At 42.5% G+C, this 19,513-nt stretch overlaps 2 protein-coding genes across 3 annotated transcripts; both read left to right on the top strand.

Annotated features, from left to right (window-relative positions):
* Positions 1 to 399: 399 nt before the first annotated feature.
* On the top strand, positions 400 to 10,892 carry pth3r (parathyroid hormone 3 receptor). Of its 2 annotated transcripts, XM_086017504.1 has the most exons (14): positions 400 to 698; positions 878 to 1,069; positions 5,189 to 5,294; positions 6,180 to 6,290; positions 6,378 to 6,502; positions 7,159 to 7,253; positions 7,420 to 7,576; positions 7,728 to 7,881; positions 7,963 to 8,023; positions 8,088 to 8,154; positions 8,603 to 8,697; positions 8,796 to 8,937; positions 9,018 to 9,059; positions 9,558 to 10,892. In XM_086017504.1, exons 2-14 carry the CDS (start codon positions 1,004 to 1,006, stop codon positions 10,020 to 10,022), a joined length of 1,686 nt encoding a protein of 561 aa, XP_085873630.1. In that variant the 5' UTR covers positions 400 to 698; positions 878 to 1,003; the 3' UTR covers positions 10,023 to 10,892. The 2 variants fall into 2 exon arrangements, with proteins under 2 accessions (XP_085873630.1, XP_085873631.1); XM_086017505.1 differs by lacking the exon at positions 400 to 698 and having other exon boundaries at positions 762 to 1,069; positions 7,162 to 7,253.
* Positions 10,893 to 12,358: 1,466 nt separating this feature from the next.
* Positions 12,359 to 19,380, top strand: rundc3ab (RUN domain containing 3Ab). Its single transcript, XM_086017244.1, has 11 exons — positions 12,359 to 12,712; positions 14,253 to 14,368; positions 14,503 to 14,630; positions 14,727 to 14,812; positions 14,879 to 14,968; positions 15,049 to 15,129; positions 15,641 to 15,809; positions 16,014 to 16,171; positions 16,786 to 16,905; positions 17,013 to 17,113; positions 17,196 to 19,380. Exons 1-11 carry the CDS (start codon positions 12,615 to 12,617, stop codon positions 17,336 to 17,338), a joined length of 1,290 nt encoding a protein of 429 aa, XP_085873370.1. The 5' UTR covers positions 12,359 to 12,614; the 3' UTR covers positions 17,339 to 19,380.
* The last annotated feature ends 133 nt before the right edge of the window (positions 19,381 to 19,513 follow it).

The following is a 19,513-nucleotide window of genomic DNA, read 5'->3' as shown; positions in this document are numbered from 1 at the left end:
GGCTTCTATTTGTAAATTGATAACACTTATTCTTTGATAACTTATAAATAGGCTAATTAGGGCCTTTTTTAATCTTAATGTTTATTATCATTACCCAATGAATGACTCACCCTTTTGGGAGCCTCCACATGAGCCAAAACGGGTCCGTTTATGCAATACTTTTATTTTATTCGCAGGTTCCCAAACAAAATACACAAATTCACTCAGTATAGTTATATTGTAATAATTTGACAAACTTAGCCTCAGGGACCCATGCTTGAAATTGAACAGGAAACCATCCATGTTGGTTTGAAGCAGCATTTTGGGGCTAATTTGAATAACTTGGGGAATTTGCCTAGCCCCAAATCATAATCAGCTAAACTGAACAGATGAGTGACAAACCTTTTTTTTTTTTTTTTTTTTTGCCTACGCCATACATGTGTTATAAAGTTTCATTTCAAGGATTTTATTCTAAAAAGAGGAGGGCCCGCTCATATCAACCGGCAGGTTTTATTTACTTGATATTGTCCTGATTCTAGAGTTTCTGTTTTACTTTCCATGGCAATGATAACCACCAGATATGTCTTTTGTGTCATTTTTACAAAAAAGGACACAAGACAGTCAAGATGAGGCCTCCTGTGACAGATAAGCTTCCAAACAACTGCAGGAGGAGGAGGGGGCATCCTCCACAGTGCTTTCCTCTCTCTCCTCCCCACAAGGTAGCACGTTCCTTCTGCACTCCCCCCCCCCCCACCCCCGCTCTCCGTCATTGTGTCCACTGATCCATGCACAGCAGCATCACAATCCGAACCATCATGCTGCACGAAAGAGACCCTCAACTGTAATTATTTTTTTGTTTTTGTTTTATATTTGACTGACACAAAAACACGTTCGAGAGGAACGGAAGGCCAGGTGGGACCCAGAGGAGAGTTTGGGGATGACAGTTCCAGGGAATGAGTGGACATGAGGTTTTGTGCGGAAAATTATCCAACACCCAGCTGAAGTTGCCACAGTGACAGACGGGATGTTGCCTGGACTTGGACTTGCTCTTTTGGTTCTTCTTTACAGTGTAATAACTGTGACAGGACTGGTAAGTGTGCTCCTTGACTTTGACTTTTTGATTATATCATAAAATGGGCGAAACAATTCCAAATTAGCACGAGTCCAAGATCAGACAAAGGTTACGGCTTCATTTTGTGTAAAAACTCATTTTTGGTGGTCTTTCAAAATAAACTAAATGTTGCCAATTTGTGGGAAATATAAGAAAATTGATTATGAATCTTTGATGAATAGATTTAAACTCCTGCCCGAATACAGTATATGGTTGAAAAATAAATTTATGTATAAAAAGACATTTGATTGTAGGAATCAAACGAGGTCACAAAATGACATATTATTGTAAGAAATACCACTCCCAACCTTAGGCCAAATATGGAAAATGTCACAGAGCAGTGTGAACTGTTTTTTTTTTTTTTTTTTTCAGGAAACATGGCGAGCTTTCAGCGGCGATATGAAAAAGCTATGCACGACTTATTTTAGATCTACAGTACTTACTGTTCACGTCTAATTTGATGTCTACAATCAAAATTCAAACAAACTAGAGCACAGACAGCATGCAGGTGGTAAAAGTTCTAACAATATAGCATACAGTGGTGCCTTAAGATATGATCTGAATTCAATCCGTCACCACACTTGCAACTCAAAACGCTTAACTCAAATGATCTTCCCCCATTGAAATGAATGGACATGCCAATAATTTGTTCCAGCCTCCCCAAAAACAACTGTTTTGTATTGTTTTTAGAAGCAACTAGCATGCTACATTTACTTTCTAAAAATAGTAATAACATAGAGTAAAATTTAAAACAATATTTAAGAAGACACTAAAGAAGAAGACTTTCACTACTACTATCAGTGATTCAGTAAACCGCAATCATTTGTCTGTGAGTATTGTTATATTGTCTGTCTACATGTGTTATACCACCGTTTGTGTTCTAATATCCGTCGCTGAAGGCTTAAAACACTGCGGCTATCGATGCTATCTTCGCACTTGCTTTAGCATTAAGCTAGCATAATTGAAAAAGTAATTGACGAAAAAAGAACTGGAATATTTTCTCGTATTTGATTTTTTGCAGCTCCAGCCTGAAAGTAGTTGTACAAGAAGAGAAAATACATTCCAGTATTCACTTCTTTTAGCGTATCTCCAACAACATTTGTTGCTGGCTTAGGACCACAAATCTGAAACGGGTTGTCTTTTTTGTGGAGCACCAATCTTCAACCTCAGGTGATCACCTGGCGTCTGCTTTGCCTCACAAATCTCCATTAGCACTGACAGCCCAGGCACCTTTCACCCTCCGAAAGTTCATCTTAGCGGGGTTGATGGCGAAAGTCCACTCGAAAACTCATCAGTCGGCTGCTCGCTCGGACTAAAAATTAAACAGGAATGGAATTGTGAAAAAACCTGTTGCTGAACCTAAACCATAATTCATAAATAGGAAGAAATATTACTTTGTGCATACAAAGTATTTTACTGTTTATTTTACCATTATTAAAACCTGATGCGCTAAAGAAAAAAAACAAGGGCAGATTGGTAATCACCGCAAAAAAAATGTGTTCGGATAACAGTTCAAAATGAAAGCCCAGGGACACGTGTGAATTTCAACTTTTTCTTTTTTTTAAAAGAAAATTAATTTAAAGTATAGTTGGGGTGTACAGTAACACAAATGTAAAGGATATCACACAAAAACGACAAATTCTTTTTAAGAAAATATTATTTTTAAAATTTCTTTTCATTTTAATATGTATTTTTTTCACGTAATATAAAAAGATCTTGTAAAAGGTGTAACATTTTTTGCTTTAGTCCTATAAATTCCAACATTTTTCTCTTAAAGTTCTACGTTATTTCTTGAAAAATAGAAACACTCATCGTATTCTTCCCAAAATTATTCTTGTAAAATTACAACAACAACAAAAATCAAATGATAAATTTTCTTGTGCAATGGTTTTAAAATCATTTTGTAGTGAAACATTTCCTCATATAGAATACAAATCTTTTTTTTGAATAAAAATTTCAAACATATTCTGGTCAAATCACAAAATGCATCCTTGAATTTTTCTGAATTTTCTCGGAGGAAAAAGTTCTACACTTCTATATCGTCACTCTCTTAAAAATAATGGCCTAAGTCGTATTTTAGCAAAATGTATTATTCTTTTTTTGCCTTAAACATCAGAGGTGTTGGCCACTCTTGTAAAATCAGCTGCATCCTTAATTAAAGAGATCATATTAATAGATATAAAATAATCAATCAGTATCTGGTTCCGTTTTTGGTGTTTTCTGGAAAAAAAACAAAAAAAAACGTATGCCATTTCTTTAAGAGGATGACGATACTGAAAGTCAAACCACACTTTGGAGGTTCCACTGCAACCGGCAAAGAACACATCTTCCAGGAATCTCCACATGAGACTCACTACCGCTATTGCGTTTCTCAATATGTCTGTATTGACTTGGGCAGAGCGTTCCCGTTCTGAAAACAGTTGATACCCGGTCAACATTCCGAGAGAAAGCCAAATTCACCTACTGGCGGTTTATTTTAATGGAGCGCTTAATGAAATGTGTCTGTTGGGCTTCTTGACATTTTTCTTTCGGCACTGCAGTGACGTCTGAGCATCTTGGCTCCTTTGTTTGAATCCACGATTGAGATATTTGGAGAAAAAATAGAGATTTTATGGCGACTTCTTGCTGGTGGCCATACTAACACGGCATCCCGTGAAGCAGCAAAAACCTCAAAGCTTAAAAAAAAAAAAACCAACGTGAATCCTTACAGGACTTTTATACGAGAAGTCGTAACCCGATGCAGACGTGTTTTTTTTTGTTTTGTTTTGTTTGTTTTTGACTCCTGTTGGTTTTTGCAGCTCTGTCGTGAGACGCGCACAAAGGCCGCACTTGTGTGTGGCCGCAGGTCACCTCTCCCGCCATCCGGCCCACCCGGCCCGGGCGGCAGGAAGCAAAGGGGTTGGCGGCGCATCATCACATACCGCGTCCTCTCTCAACTATTTCACAACACCTTGAGGCAGCTCATCAAAATCCTCGGCAAGAGTTGACAGATTGCCCTAGTTGGTCAAAAATGGTGAATGGGCTACAATTTCCGCCACGGTTTGTCTAGAGCGGGGGGAAGTGGCAACGTACAAATGCTGCATGCTGCCATGTCCAGTTGCGGTTAACTATCAAACGCAACATGACACACATAGAATTCCGCGTTATGTATTTAACTAAATCACATTAACTTTGTCTTTTGACGGTTGACAATGCAAAACTCAATATTGGGCTAACGAAACTAGCATCGATGGCGCGGAATGTATAATGCTTTTTAGCACTGGATACTTAAACACAAATGGTTTAGCAACACATGTAGACAGAAAATATAATAAAATTCACAGGCATATATTCTTTATCCTGTGTGAAAAACAATATTATTGCAAGTTGGTTGAGACCATCAAATCGACGGTATGTGTAGAATGTCTCTGTATTATATTGGCCCCAGATGGCCAAGGCATGCTGTTGAATCCTTTACATTCTGTTTTGTTATAGCATTACTTTGTTTATATAAAGTACCATACTGTATTATGCTGTTTTTCTTATTAATTACATATTTCCATTTTTGAAAATGATATAAAAACGATAGTTGAAATGTTACCATAAAAAAGAAGTTGAAATGGCCTGAGAAAAAAAATAAATATTAAAAGAAAAAAATGCATTAATACGTGAATATGGGAGGGGATACTATGACAATATAGTCAAAATAATATGAGAAAAATCGAAGTCTATATACATTGGTATACAGTATATATTTTATTATGTTCAGAGAATATAGCCAGAGCGTTACAACAATAGTTGGAGGATTTGAAAAATAAAGTCAAAATAGTTGTAGTCCTAGCTTGAATGGCGCTCTGTGCGAGACCCCTGATCCCAGACCCCGCCTCTGCACACACACACGACCAACCACCAAAAATTCCCCAAATTCCCTTTACAAATGGCAATCATTTCCATGTCATGATGTAAACGTAGAAACCATTTCACGTTGCATTTTTGGGCGGCTGTTGCCGCCCCCTCAGAAACGGCGCCCTGTGCAGCCGCACATACCGGAAACCGCCTTTGGGAAAATGTCACTTGTTCACAATCTGACAAGCAACGTCCATTTTCCCGACCGGGCAGGTGGACTCCGATGACGTCATCACGCGTGACGAGCAGATCTTCGTGCTGATTGGCGCTCACGCCAAGTGCGAAAACAGCATCAAGTCACAAATGGCCCTCATGCAAGGTCTGTTTGCCTTTTGTGATCATCATTTGTTTTTGTTTTTTTAATTTCTAAATGCAGATGACTGAAATGCGTCAATTGTTTTTCATTACTAAATATATTGGAAGGTTAAGCAGACCGAATGCATAATCGGCGAGCGCTATTATTGCAGCCGTGATTCATGGGAGCTCTGATATGATACAAGCGAGCGCAGGTCATATCCTGCAGGCCAATGGAAGCTCCAACAAAGGGCAAGCATTTCTCACTCACACTGTGATGCAAATGCAGATGAGCCGAAAGATCGCTTCAATGGTTTCATTGGAGAACTGATCGAGACGCTGCAGCTCCAGTTGAACAAATCAAATATGGAAAAATAAGAAAACGACTGCTCAAACAAAAGGATAGATTTGAAACAGAGTTAGGTAAAACAATATAATTCCTGTTTTTTGTTGATTTGGTTTTTTTTTTTCAGTTTTTATTTTTTCAGAGTGAGTAATTATGTAAAATGTACGGAAGCGTATTGCATTCACTTGGATTTTTTTCTGAGTAATTTATTATTATTTTTTGTTTTTCCTTATGTAACATTTTTTTTCTGTTTATCCGAATCTTTTTTTTTTTTTCTGTTTTTGAATTATTTTTTTCTGTTCTTTCTGAATATTTTTTTTCTATTTTTTTGAATATTTTTATAGAAAAAAAAAATCCATAAAACCGAAAAAAAATTACTCTGAAAACAGGAGCTAAAAAATATTTTTTAAAAACTAAGCCCAAAATAAATTACTCTAAAAAAATTAACTAAACCATCGCAAAGACTAAATTAAACGTTTTTTCCTCAAGAGAATGCAAAATACTTCTATAAAAATAGAGGGGCCCCTATTGACTTTTTTGTCTTTCTTTTTGGGGGCGGTGTAGAAGGTGACTGCATCCCGGAGTGGGACGGCATCATCTGCTGGCCGAGGAGCAGCGCCGGTCACCTGGTGTCAGTTGGCTGTCCTGAGTACATCTACGACTTCAACCACGGAGGTACAAGTAGTCGAACGCCTTTTTAGCAATGCATGACGTCGCACTTTTAAGCTTTAACATTGTGTTGACGTCTCCGGCTGTTTCCAGGTCGGGCTTACCGGCACTGCGACGTGTCTGGTAACTGGGAGCAGGTGTCCGTCATCAACCGGACGTGGGCAAACTACAGCGAGTGTACCACCTACTTGTCAGCCAATTACAGGACTCAAGAAGAGGTGCTATTGAATAAAGATTTGATATTCTTGATAAGAAGGCCACTAGTGCATGATGTGTCCCAGAGTTGGGCCGTGTTTCAAGTTCTAGAGGGGTTTAGATCCTTGGCAGATTTGCCAGGCAGGACTGTTTGTGCTAGCCTTGTTTACTCTGAGTTCCACTCTGTCGTGTGGTGTTCCACAGGGGTCAATTTTGTGGCCCCTGCTGTTTTCATTGTATTTGCTACCCCTGTGTTCCAGTCAGATTTATGCCCAACGAAAAGAAAACAATAGTTATGGTGTTTGGTGCACGTGGCCCTTGTTCATCTCACCCTGTTGGCTTGGGCCCCCTGTCGTCTTATCTAAATCCAACAGTCTTGAATTTGGGTTTTGAATTGAACCGGCAAATTGGTACTGTTGTTAAATCCATCTTTTGTTTTTTTTTTGTTTTAGGCATCTGGCTTAAGTAAAGCCTCTCCTTTCACAACACCACAAACAGTAAATTATGCCTTTATTACATCTCAGCTGGAATACTGTAATGCTCTTAATTTTGGAGTCAGCCAGTCCCCCCTCAAGCGTCTCCAGTTGGTCCAAAATGTTCCTGCTCGCCTCCTACTTTACCGTAGTCATTCTACCAGTGCGCTACATTGTCTTGTGTATTATTTGTTTTTGTCATGTAGAAGGTGTTTGAAAGACTGCACCTCATGTACACTGTTGGCTATTCCGTCTCTCTGGCGTCTCTCTTGGTGGCCGTCTTCATCCTCTGCTACTTCAAGTAAGAAACAGATGACGTGATGTGATACATATACAGTACATACTCTTTATATTTTTTCAAAGTCGAGATTTGTTGGTTTCCATCGAGACGGCAACAAGAGAATTCCCGTGTCCACGTTAATAATCCGATGTATGTGTCTGTGTGAAAATTGTGTCCATCTTTTCAGGCGCCTCCACTGCACCCGTAACTACATCCACGTGCACCTCTTCACATCCTTCATATGCCGTGCGGTCAGCATCTTCGTGAAGGACGCGGTGCTCTACTCGGTTTCCGGCGAGGGTGCAGAAGCAGAAGTCGAGCTCGTGGGCCAGAAGCCGCACATGGTAAAATAACATACCATATTTGGGCATATTCACGTGGTAGCTATATGGAGGTATTTCTGTGTCATCTGGTTTTGGATTTTAGGAGTTTATCAGCCAATACATTAAAAAAAAAAAAAAAAAAAAAATCCCAAATGAACATCTTTGTGTTTAGGCTGGCTGCAAAGCAGCCGTCACGTTTTTTCTCTACTTCCTGGCAACCAATCATTACTGGATCTTGGTGGAGGGCCTTTACCTACACAGCCTCATCTTCATGGCCTTCCTGTCCGACAAGAACTACCTGTGGGCCCTCACCATCATCGGGTGGGGTAAGCTTACCCGCGCACGGGACGGGAGGAGAAGGGGGTCCCGCGCAAGGCACCAATTGATGGCCATCGTTCTAATTTTAGGCGTCCCGGCTTTGTTTGTGTCCATTTGGGTCAGCGTGCGGGCGTCACTGGCAGACACACAGTGAGTCAGCATCAGAATGGCGGGAATTGGAAGACAGTTGGAGATAACGTGTTTCTTTTTGTAGGTGTTGGGACATCAGTGCTGGAAACCTGAAGTGGATCTATCAAGTTCCCATTCTGGCAGCCATTGTCGTAAGGAAAATACACTCAGTGGCCACTTCATTAGGTACACTTGCACAATCCAACACTGCAGCCACAATCATTAACATTGTTGTGCAAAAGTAATCAGTATGGACGGGCAAGTACCGACACCGGTCTTATTTTTTTGTCATTTTGTTAAATGAAATTGTATTCATTTAAATTTCAAGAGGTATCGGTGAGTGCTCAATGAGGGAATACTTGTACTGATATGGAAGTCAAACAGACAAAACTATAAATGAAGAATATGCAAATTCAAATATCACTTCAATTAACTTGAGCTGTGCCAACTTTACATCTTCAGATTTGGCGCTATGCGTTATAATTCTTGTAACGGCAACATCTCAGCCCATTGGCGAACAAATGAAGTGGCCAGTGAAAAATACATTCACATCAAAATGTTATTTTTTCATTCTCAAGTGTACGTTTTCTCCTCGCCAAGGTGAATTTCCTGCTCTTTGTCAACATCATTCGCGTGTTGGCCTCCAAATTATGGGAAACCAAAACTGGAAAACTGGATCCTCGACAACAATACCGGTAAGAGAATCTCGCTCTTCAGGACTTCCTTGCCAAGGGGTCTTTTCTTGAGTTTAAACCCCCCCTCCAACATGTTCTACGTGGCCCTTCCCCTGTAGGAAGCTTCTCAAATCCACACTGGTGCTCATGCCTTTGTTTGGAGTCCACTACATGGTCTTCATGGCTCTTCCTTACACCGAAGTATCCGGGCTGCTGTGGCAGGTGCAGATGCACTACGAGATGTTCTTCAACTCCTCGCAGGTTGGTCAAAATCCGTTCGTCGCCTCGTATTATAATGATGACGATGATTTGTGAACTGGTTGTCAATTGTATTGTTTCAGGGCTTTTTTGTGGCCTTCATCTACTGCTTCTGCAATGGCGAGGTAATGTTGCGATGAGTTCTGATTTACAGGGGCGGGGGACTCGAGTCACATGACTGGACTCGAGTCACATGACTGGACTCGAGTCACATGACTTGACTCGAGTCACATGACTGGACTCGAGTCACATGACTTGACTCGAGTCACATGACTGGACTCGGGTCACATGACTTGACTCGAGTCACATGACTGGACTCGGGTCACATGACTTGACACGAGTCACGTGACTGGACTCGGGTCACGTGACTTGAGATTTCAATCAAGGTTGTGCAGACCTTTTCTATCCGCTGAGCAAGATTTTATGACTAGCCCAACCCAAGTACTGACTTGACTCGACTTGCTTGGAATTTAGTGGGGGCTTGAATCGAATTTTTGACACAGTTGCTCTGGACTTGCTGGACACTTTTAAGATGTGAGACTAACTTCTGATTTGCACATGTGTGACCTACAATTCCTTTTTTTTTCTCCATATTTGCTCACTTATGTCCTACTTTCTTTCAGGTGCAGGCAGAGGTAAAGAAGGCCTGGCTAAGGAGAAGCCTCGCACTGGACCTCAAACAAAAAGCCAGGATAACCAGCAGTAACGGTGGAGGCAGCTGTTACTACGGCGGCATGATGTCCCACGCCACCACCACACACAGCGTCTGCGTGTCGGCTGCCAATCACCGAGCATTTCCCCTCGCCGGAGGTGTGGTTGGCTACGGCGGCGCAGGCGGAGGGGCGGGGCTCAGGCTGCCCCGCCAGACCGCCCCCCATCCGCAAAGCAGTCTGCCCAGATACATGGCCAGCGAATGCGAGACCTCAGGGACGGCGGCAAGGAGGCCGGGAGGGCCCGGGGGGGTCTTTGCAAGGCATGCGAGAGGTAGCAAGAAACACGATGAGCCGAAAAGTTCTCTGGCGGAGACGCCCGGAGAAGCGGACCCAGACGCTTGCTTGTCTGTGAAAGAGCTGGAGACTGTCTTGTAAATATTTGTGGATTGTGTTAATATTGTTTGGTGAACTTCTTACTCGTAATACTGGACTGGGGAAGCAGAGGGGATACAGCTGCACAATCTCGTAATACAGTGGTGCCTTCAGATAAAAGTGTCACGGCTTGCGGGTTTTCCAAGATTTGAGGCATCGTTTGGCTGAGCGGTTCTTCAAAAAGGAGATTTCAAGCTGTTTGTTGCCGTTCCCAGGTCAAGTTGACCATCTAACTAAACATAAATCAAAGGGAATTACACGTGTTGAAAACAACCACATAGCTTTGTCTTAGTCTGCTTAGCTTAATGCTAACAAATAACAGCCATAGCTGTTAGCAAATAGCATCAGTTTCACTAAGTTATAACCCTTTAAGTGACGGACATTTGATCACAAACTGTTGACAGCTGATGTAACAATACTCACAGGCATCTACTCTTGATCCTCTGTGAAGAACGACAAATATTACCGCATCTCACAGAGCTGTCGGACTCCTGTAGAAGTGTGTCTGTATTATACTGCCCCCAGGTGGCCAAGGCCTGCACACCAGAAGGAGCAGCACAATCAAATTGAAGCAAAAAAATGTGGGAAAACGGTTGAATTCTTAACACTCTATTTAATTTCATTTCATTACTGTATGTTTTTATCAAGGACAGTGCTGTTCTTCTCCTTAAAAGTCACATTACAAATGTTTTTTGGGGTGCTGGGATAAATGGCAAACTATCTCAAGGCATCACTGTGCAATATAAAATGAAAAAGGAAATAGTAAATGAAAAGACGATATGATATAATTAAGCTCAGTTTGGCTCAACAGAGAGAGCTATTAAATTGCTGTTAAGCAGTATTAAATTGCTATTAAATTGTGAATCGGAAGTCTGGAGTTGTGTATGGAATCGTCTTTTATTGGAGAGATGCACTTCCCTAATGTCAAAGTGAATACGTCTGCTTGGGTTAACACGGTAACTTATGTAAATGTGATCATTCCTTCCTAACAGTTGGCTGTGGTCAGACACGTCGAGACGAGTTGGGCGCTGCAGTGCAGCCTTGTCGTCGTTCTGTTTATTCGTCAGTCCTGACAGGCCCCCGGGGGCCCACGCAGATGCCTTTGGCTCCCTCCCAGGCAAGCACCCTCACCTTCCTCTGAGCCAGCCACCTTTCCACTTTATCATCTCGCAACACTGTCCTAAATTTCACACAGGTCGCTTAGAACCCGACTCACACAGCAAACAGTACCTGGGCCCGCACCAGCATTCACGTGTCACTGTGTGTTCTATTTTTATAAACAGAACAGTAAATACATATACGGTATGTGCATACTGTGTGCACAATCTTGCACACCATCCATTTTCTGTACTGTTTATCCTGTTACGGTGGCGGAGAGTTGGAGTCTATCTCGCTGGGCGAAACGCAGACCACACCCTGGAATGGCTACCAGCCAATCGTAGGGCGCGTATAAGACAACAAGCATTCACACTCGAAGAACTCAACTGGGCTAACTTCACAGCAAGCAGCAGTTTGGAGAATAACTCTTCAAAGAAAAGAGTCTTCAGGCGATTTATTGCCAACCCCAGTTCAGTTTGTCAAAGTCAACATAAAACTAAGAGAATTACATGAGTGTTTAAAACAATTTTACCTTGAAATATTTTAACTCAATGCTAATGCATAATCAGAAACACCATTGCATCTATGTAGTGGTGTTATACTGCTTTAAGCCAAGGATATTTGATCACGAACGGTGCAACAACAGGTGAAGGCATAAATGTTCCTTATCCTCTGCAGTTTACTGAGTCATTTGCAGTAATTGTGAGACTCTTGTCAGTTTTTGTCTGTATGGGTGTATTTTACTGCCCCCGTGGCCAAATTGCACAGCAGAAGGAGCCGCAATGAATTAATAATTCTTTACATTCTATTTGCTATACTATACATGCTTATAAAGTGAAATATTATTAGGTGCTGTTTTCCTTATTAAAAAAATAATTGCAAATTGTTGGATTGCCTAGACCGGCTGGAGTGGATTAATGGCATTTGCATTCATTTCAATAGGCAAAGATGATTTCAGATACAATTTTCTGAGATATGATATGATATTGTCGTGGAATGAATTACACTTGCATATCAAGGCACAGCTATATAGTATCAATACATATATGTATTATATTCATAATATACCGTGGTGCCTTGAGATAAGTAATACATTAAATGTAATCAATTAAAAATCCAAAGCAAAAAAAAAGTATAATATAATAGTAATAATAGATAAAATACATTTAAATTGAATCAATGTCAAAATGGTTGAAAAATCATAGTTTTTTGGGGGGGGGGGTCGAGCTGATTTAGTCGCGTCATAATGACGTCATAGAGAGGGCGGCGACACCGTGACGAGAGGGAGCGCACGGATGTCCACCAGCAGTCTGTCGGCGAGATTAAAAATCAAAACAGAGTAACGACACGCGACTCCTGTGCGCCGCTTGCATCTGGCGGCTCCTTCGAGCGTTTTCCTCCCTCCTCTCCCACCGTGGGTGGTCCTTGTCCGGGCGTGAATGAGGCGGACCGGTGTCGGGAAGGGAGGGGTCCTTTGATTGCTGGGCTACCGGCCGGATGGAGCCCTGCTGTGTGGCCAACATGGGTGAAGTGTCGAAGAAAGCATCCACTCGGAATGTGGCGGTGGAGAGGAAGAACCTCATCACCGTGTGCAGGTTAGTGTTACTTTACTAGACATTTGCTGTAACATAATTGCGCATTTGCGTGCGTCACACTTTTATGTTGTTGGTACTCAGTTCTGTCCTGACCTCAGATGACATCATCCTATTAGGAGTCAGTACAGTGACAGGCAGCTCTGTCATGACATAATCATGTAAGGAAAAACAACAACAAAAAGGGGCCCGATGTGACTTTAGCAGTGTCATCTTCCATTTGCCCTCTGCCCGCTGATGGCGTGGTTGCCATGACGACAACCTACCCGGGGCAAGGACTACCTGGCACCATATAAGAGGCCTGGGTGCACTTATGCACATCTTTTAGTCCATTTGACGTTCCCATAAATGGGGTTAGAATGTCGGGTTTGTCAGCTGTATTTGTTCTTTTGTCTGATCTTTTAGTCTCCTTTTTAGAAATGAAATATTAGTGGCAGCAGTGGCGTGTTATGATACAGCAGGGCACAGAGAAGGTGCCCATATGCAGTATTTAATATTTTGGTTACCTTCATTACCGATGGAAAGGGCATTAATGCACAATGCTATTTTTTTTTTTTTTTTTTTTAGATCAACAGAGTAACAACTTGTCTTACTGGGAATTTAATTAACATCCAACTGCTTGTTTTTTTTAATAGTCTCGCCATGTGTGTCACCTCAATGCGACCTATAACACAAGGCATTTCAGTTATGTGGTGTCTCCGTCTGAACACTAGGGGGCACTGTGAGACAAAGAAGAAACAAGTTACGAAGGAGAACATACGAGTCTGGTGATGTTAAGCTTTTCAAGTGGTATCGTTGTGTGGTACTGGTGCATATTATTTACGAGTACTGTACAGATGTCAAGTATCAGCGCCGATGCGACATTTGTATCGGTTCATCCTTAGTAGCTCGCGAGGAAATACACAGTTTGTAAAAAAAAAAGCAGCTCAAGGGATGTGATACCGCCACGCAACTACAGGGGCAATAGTGAGCAATTGAGTCATGAAAAGGGGATCGATTTGTGTTTATTTTGATTGGAAGAGCCACCAAGTGATTGCCTGCTGTTAACACTGTCTACTGAATGACACATTGATGCCTGTGGAACAATGGAGCGTTTGATCACTCGACTCGTGGTGGGACGACCGCAAAAAATGTAAATGAGTGTTTCTATGGAGCTCAAGCTTGACGTAGCAGTTAGCTGTGCCTCTAACCGGCGATCACGTGCGCACTATATTAAACAGCACCGTGCATCATCAATAGAGTTACGTCACATACGAGTCATCTAATTGATCCGTCCAGTAAAATGTGACTGTGCTTCTGCTGAATGCTCACCAGAAACATTTTCCTTTAAGAGTGACATGAGTTCATCTCGGGTGGGGCAACATGAGTCTGCAATAAAAAGATGCAAAGCTGTGACTTAATTGGATTGGGATGAGATTGTTATGATGTTTGGATTAGGTAAAGATAAAAATGCTTCATGTTTCTACAGCTGCTATGTATGTATGTAGGATTTAAGATTATTTTTTGCGTTTTTGTTTTCTTTCCTCCCTGTGCCTCCCCACAGGTTTTCAGTAAAGACCCTCTTAGAGAAATACACGGCCGAGCCCATTGATGACTCATCGGAGGAGTTCATCAACTTTGCAGCCATCCTGGAGCACATTCTCAGCCACCGTTTTAAAGGTAACCCGCATTTGATTTTGGTTTCTATTTGCCATTTCCATGCCAAAAGTTATTAACTAGCCCCATTGATGCAAGAAAATGTTGGTTCTTTTTAATGAGAGGAAGCAATTTGAATCTTAAAAAAACTGTTTCAGGCTCTGGTAGCTGGTTCGATGGCCAGAGGAGTTTCTGGGATTTCATTCGACTGGCTTGTGCCAAACTGCCAAACGGCTGCATTAGCAGCATCGAGAGCATGGAGAACATCAGTCCCTCACGAGCAAAAGTGAGTCAACGGATGATGTCGTCTGTTACAAGAAGGATTTTATTTCAGACATAAAGGTTTTCTGGACTGTTTTAAAGCTTTTGTTGATCCCTTCAGGGCCGAGCCTGGATAAGAGTGGCCCTGATGGAGAAGAGGCTGTCAGAATATATAAGCACTGCCCTTAGGGACTGTAGGACGACAAGGTGAGGGGCTGACTTTTTTTTTTTTTTTTAAACGGATGGATGATGGCATCTTTTGTGTGTCTGCAGACGCTTCTATGCAGAGGGAGCCATCATGCTACGAGAAGAAGCCTCCGTGCTCACCGGGATGCTCATCGGCCTCGGAGCCATCGACTTTAGGTGACCTTTTTCATTCCGGGCAATTGGAGCATCCAACCTGTTGCTCCCTTCTCTTATCTGCGTGTTGTCTCCTTCCACAGCTTCTGTCTTAAAGGGGAAGCCTTAGATGGAAAATCCTCCGCGGTTGTTGACTACACGCCATATTTGAAATTCACACAAAGGTACTGTATTGGTAAAGAGACATTTTAAATAATTCCCCCCACGCCAAATAGGTGTGTTTTTCAGGAAATAGTTTTAATTGGGTTCTGCAGACTGAATGAATCAGGGCATCGGTAACAAGTTTGAACATTTTAAATCAAGTTTTGCATTGAAACTGAACTGTAATTATCATTTCATTTATGCCTGCGGCTAGAAAGCAAAGCGTGGCGAGTGTCTGTCGCCGAAAAGCACGGGTGCAGTCGGTAATAGGGACGATCTGTCTTTGCCAACAGCCTCTTAAAATATCCACACTCTTGCCTATTGTGTGGCAATTTGCCTCATCCTTTGACAATCACGCCATGTTTTTGTGGTTCAGTAAAACAGCTCCAACCCAATGCGAGGCCCGCCTCTTCTGTTGCAGCCAACTGTCATTTTTCACTTCGGCCCACTTTTTTTTTTTGCATTTGCCGCTCAGCGCACGGCAGGCCAAGTATGAAAACAATCCGCCCGAATCCCCGCCTCTTTCTGTTCCAGCTACGACTACGTGAGCGACGACGACGACGACCGGCGGAGCGTCGACAGCAGCGCGAGTGACGACAGCATCCCCGAGCATCCTTACGTGCCTCTGGTCGCAGACGAGGAGAGCTGGAGCGCAAAGTGTCGCAAGATGGAGCAGAGGTTCAAGATCGTTCACGCGCAGAAGGTCTGTCGTCGTTTTTGGGGTTCAAGCACAAACTCAGCGGAGGCTTCATGTTCAGAATTCTGGTGGGCTTGATGATGGAAATGTACACTTCGCGAGCAGCATGATAACAGGACAAAAAATGGTGGCCGACAACATCATGGCCTAAAATGTGTTGAACATCCCAAGAGGGGTAGAAATTGAGTCGGCGTGGGTGTGCGTTGTCAGGGTTACTTGGAGGAGCTGGTGCGGCTGCGGGAGTCCCAGCTGAAGAACACAGAGGCGGAGAACAAGAGGCTGAAGGCGCGCCTGGATGAGCTGCACGGCCAGAGTCAGCAGGAGAAAAAAGAGCTGGAGACTGTCGTCCTCGAGCTTCAGGAGCAACTGTGAGCGCAAACCTTAAAGCGGAAGTCAACACAAGCGTATTTTTTTCAAGACTATCTTCCCTGCAGGCCCACTAGTTGAAACGCGGCGTTCTGATAAATATTGCGTTTGTGGGAAAAGTGTTAATCCATTCGTTTTTAGCCATCTCTGGGGGCGGCCATTTTGTCTTCTGTCGACTGAAAATGACGTCACGGCTGCTCACAGCGACAAATCGCGGCTGACCTGTTTTCTGATTCTGAGCCGCGATTGGTCGTTGTGAGTAGTTGGGATGTCATTTTCAGTCGACAGAAGACAAAACGGCCGCCCCCAGGGATGGGTAAAAACGAGTGGATTAACACTTATTCCACAAACGCAATATTAATCAGATTGCCCTGTTTCAACTGGTGGGCTTGCATAGAAGATATTCTTGAAAAAAAAAAAATGTTTGCGTTGATTTTCCCTTTAACGTTGTCGCCATCATAAAACCCTTTCAGCCAATTATTCAACAGGACAAACAGCCAAACACACAACTGCAAAATGAATTCAAGCGCAAGGAGAATGGAGCAGATGTTGCCCTGGGTATGTTTACACCCCTCAATGGACATGTTTTCTTATTGTTGCCACTTTTAATTGACAGAACAAGTTTGATTCCGTGTGACGCCAGCCACTTGGCCAAGGACCTGACCATCCCGCTGGTGAACCAATGGCCTCTGCTCGAGCCGTACGGCAGCCACGACCACGTCAAGCTCTTCCGCAGGTTGGCTTGCCAATCAAAATTCACGTGAAGAAATATTTTGCTCTGCTCTGGGCTCGAGGTAGTCGAATGGTCACCTCTCGCGGCGTTCTTGTTATTGATCTTCACAGGAGGAGTTTCCCCAGCACAGAGCTGCTGTCAGTGGAGATCAGCCTGGATTCAGACCCTCTAAGGCCGGAGGGCAAGCAGAACGGAGGCGCCTGGTGCACCGGTGAGCAATCCCGCTGTTCTCCGTCACAAAAACAAACAAGAGCAACAAGAATAAAAGCTACAAATGTTGTCCTTTCATCCAGAAAAAGACTACACCCCTTCCCTAATGGGACTTTGCGGCTCCTTGGGCTCGCTGCCAAGTTGCAAGTCTCTATCGAGCCTCAAGTCCAGTGAGTGCCTGGTCCACATCAGCACAGAGAACAGTCCTGCCCTGTCTCCCAGCTAGGGGCCGCCAAAGCTGACAATACTGTCCGCTTTCCAGACACCAAAAGACAATTCAGCGTGAAACACACAAAAAAAAAAACTGTGACCAACTTCCATCCCTCTCTTGACTTAGGCTATTTTGACGTGTTTGTGAAAGAGTAGCAGGACCTCCCCCCCAAAAAAAAAAAAAAATAGCTGCCGTACTGCCCAACGCTCTTCTTCACTCTCATATTGACTTATTTACGCATTGACCGACAATTGTTCCACCAGGCACTGTTGTCATCTACTTTGTCTCATATGAGTCAGTTTCATCAGTTTTTCCTGACTGTTGCGTAATAGTAGCAAATGAGCAAAACACATTGTTTGCTCCCTAAGTGAATTCAGAGATTTGTTTTTATATTCAATAGACTTCTTTGAAGATAACTGCTAAAATCGTGCAAAGACTGAGAACTATGTAATACACAATTGTGAAGATAAAGTGTTTATTTTTTGGGGGGTGAATGGCTAAAACGGTGCCTCATGACCCACTTCAGAATCCGACATGAGTTCCCCTTGCCCCACTATTTAAGAATTTGCGCAGTCCTCTGGTGTGTCAAATTCGTAATGCATTTAGTTTCACTTTGCAGTGGCTTAAATGTTAGTTCAACTACAAGGATGTCAAACAAAAAGATACTTCGATACTTCCTTGCGAGTTTACATGTCGCCGGATCAAAGGTTCGACTTTGGATTATGACATATTAGCATCATGCTAACGAGGTTTGCCGAGGTATTAGAATGTTAGCAGACAAATGCAAAGTGCACCAATACTATGCAGCATGAATCCATTGTCAAACTGAGCGTGAGCAGGAAACAAGCGACTGTCCAAACTGTATTTGCGTGGCCCTCATTTTTTTTTTTTTTTTTGACCAATGAATTGCTCTTTTTAGATGATTCATTTGTTTCATGACATAGCCACTTAGCATCAGGTAGAATCTTGTAATATTTTCAGCGAGAGCTCTGTGGTACATTGTGTTATTTAAATGCAATAAACCTGCCTTTTTTTTTTTTTTTTTTTTTGAGCAACTAAATGTAAGTATGCCGTGAATTTGCATCCTAGATGCTAATTGACATGTTCAGTTAACGCCCCAATTGTAAAAGCATTATTTGGCTTTGTGTTTGGCCAGCAGCGTTTCTGTTGGCTGCAAAATAATGAGCTGCTGATAAAGCATATCGGTTTTGGTGGGCCAGATAGACAATTGTGTTGTCATGCCCCGTTCCATTTGCATAGATGCACATTTACAGTTCAGTTCAAGGGGGAGGCGACTTGGAGTTGCTTAAAGGAGGGCACGGCATGTTATCTGCGCCTCCTTTCACAGTCCCCACCATTGGCACTCCCTTTTTGCACAGAGTCGGGACATTTATCTGCCACAATGCACGCTGCCGCTCACACACAAGCTTACACAGGCACACACCACCCCAAACCAGTCCACCCAGATGGTGTTCACACATGCAGCTTGCAGGCCTTAAAATCAGGGGTGGGGATCCTTGTTACTATCAAGGACCATTTTGGTTTCTATAACGTCCTCCCGAGTGCCATTTTACATATTTGAACAAATATTTTTTGCATATATTTTTGAGCATTTGTGGTGTTTAATGTTTTGGCCGTCCATCCATTGTCAATAGTGCCTGTTATCATTAGGATCATGGGTGAGCTGGAGTCAGCCATTTTGGGGCAAGAGTAGGAGTAGCACAATTTGGTGCATGGTGAGATACAAATTATTAGCATAGGCCACATCATAGTTACGGTTCCCCTCAGAGGGCTGTGAAAATCATGTAAATGTATTTGTTCAGTTTACGTTCAGGTTTGATGAGATTCAGCTTTGGTGGGGGAAAATGTATTATCTTTAAAAATGGAAGATTTTTCACCAAAATGAGATGTATGTGCATGTGTTTCAATGTAGAGTACAGGCGGTTCTATATGAATCATATGCCTGTTGATAAAACCCGTAGTGCACAGTGACTTTCCGAACATCCTGTACCACTAAAAGGTAACTCATTAATGACATGTATTTAAAGTGTTGAAAGTGATCCTTTAACGTGTTGAACGATGATGTTGCGTTTATATTACGTTCCAATGTATCAACAAGTGATCGGAAACAAAGGGGGCGTCGACAACTAACTTCATCATGTGTGCTTCGATAGTTTTGTGGTAAAGCAT

This window comes from Filicampus tigris, chromosome 19 (genome assembly GCF_054856515.1).
Source record: "Filicampus tigris isolate MCC_2025a chromosome 19, RoL_Ftig_1.0, whole genome shotgun sequence".
Lineage (NCBI taxonomy): Eukaryota > Metazoa > Chordata > Actinopteri > Syngnathiformes > Syngnathidae > Filicampus > Filicampus tigris.
The sequence above is the reverse complement of the archived record's forward strand: the minus strand, read 5'-3'. Positions and strand labels throughout refer to the sequence as shown.

Coding starts and splice junctions, on each gene's coding strand:
- pth3r (XM_086017504.1), top strand. CDS start 1,004: ATGTTGCCTGGACTTGGACTTGCTCTTTTGGTTCTTCTTTACAGTGTA. Junction 6,291..6,377: donor CTACGACTTCAACCACGGAG/GTACAAGTAGTC, acceptor GGCTGTTTCCAG/GTCGGGCTTACCGGCACTGC. Junction 8,155..8,602: donor CCATTCTGGCAGCCATTGTC/GTAAGGAAAATA, acceptor CTCCTCGCCAAG/GTGAATTTCCTGCTCTTTGT.
- rundc3ab (XM_086017244.1), top strand. CDS start 12,615: ATGGAGCCCTGCTGTGTGGCCAACATGGGTGAAGTGTCGAAGAAAGCA. Junction 14,631..14,726: donor TCAGTCCCTCACGAGCAAAA/GTGAGTCAACGG, acceptor TGATCCCTTCAG/GGCCGAGCCTGGATAAGAGT. Junction 14,813..14,878: donor AGGGACTGTAGGACGACAAG/GTGAGGGGCTGA, acceptor GTGTGTCTGCAG/ACGCTTCTATGCAGAGGGAG.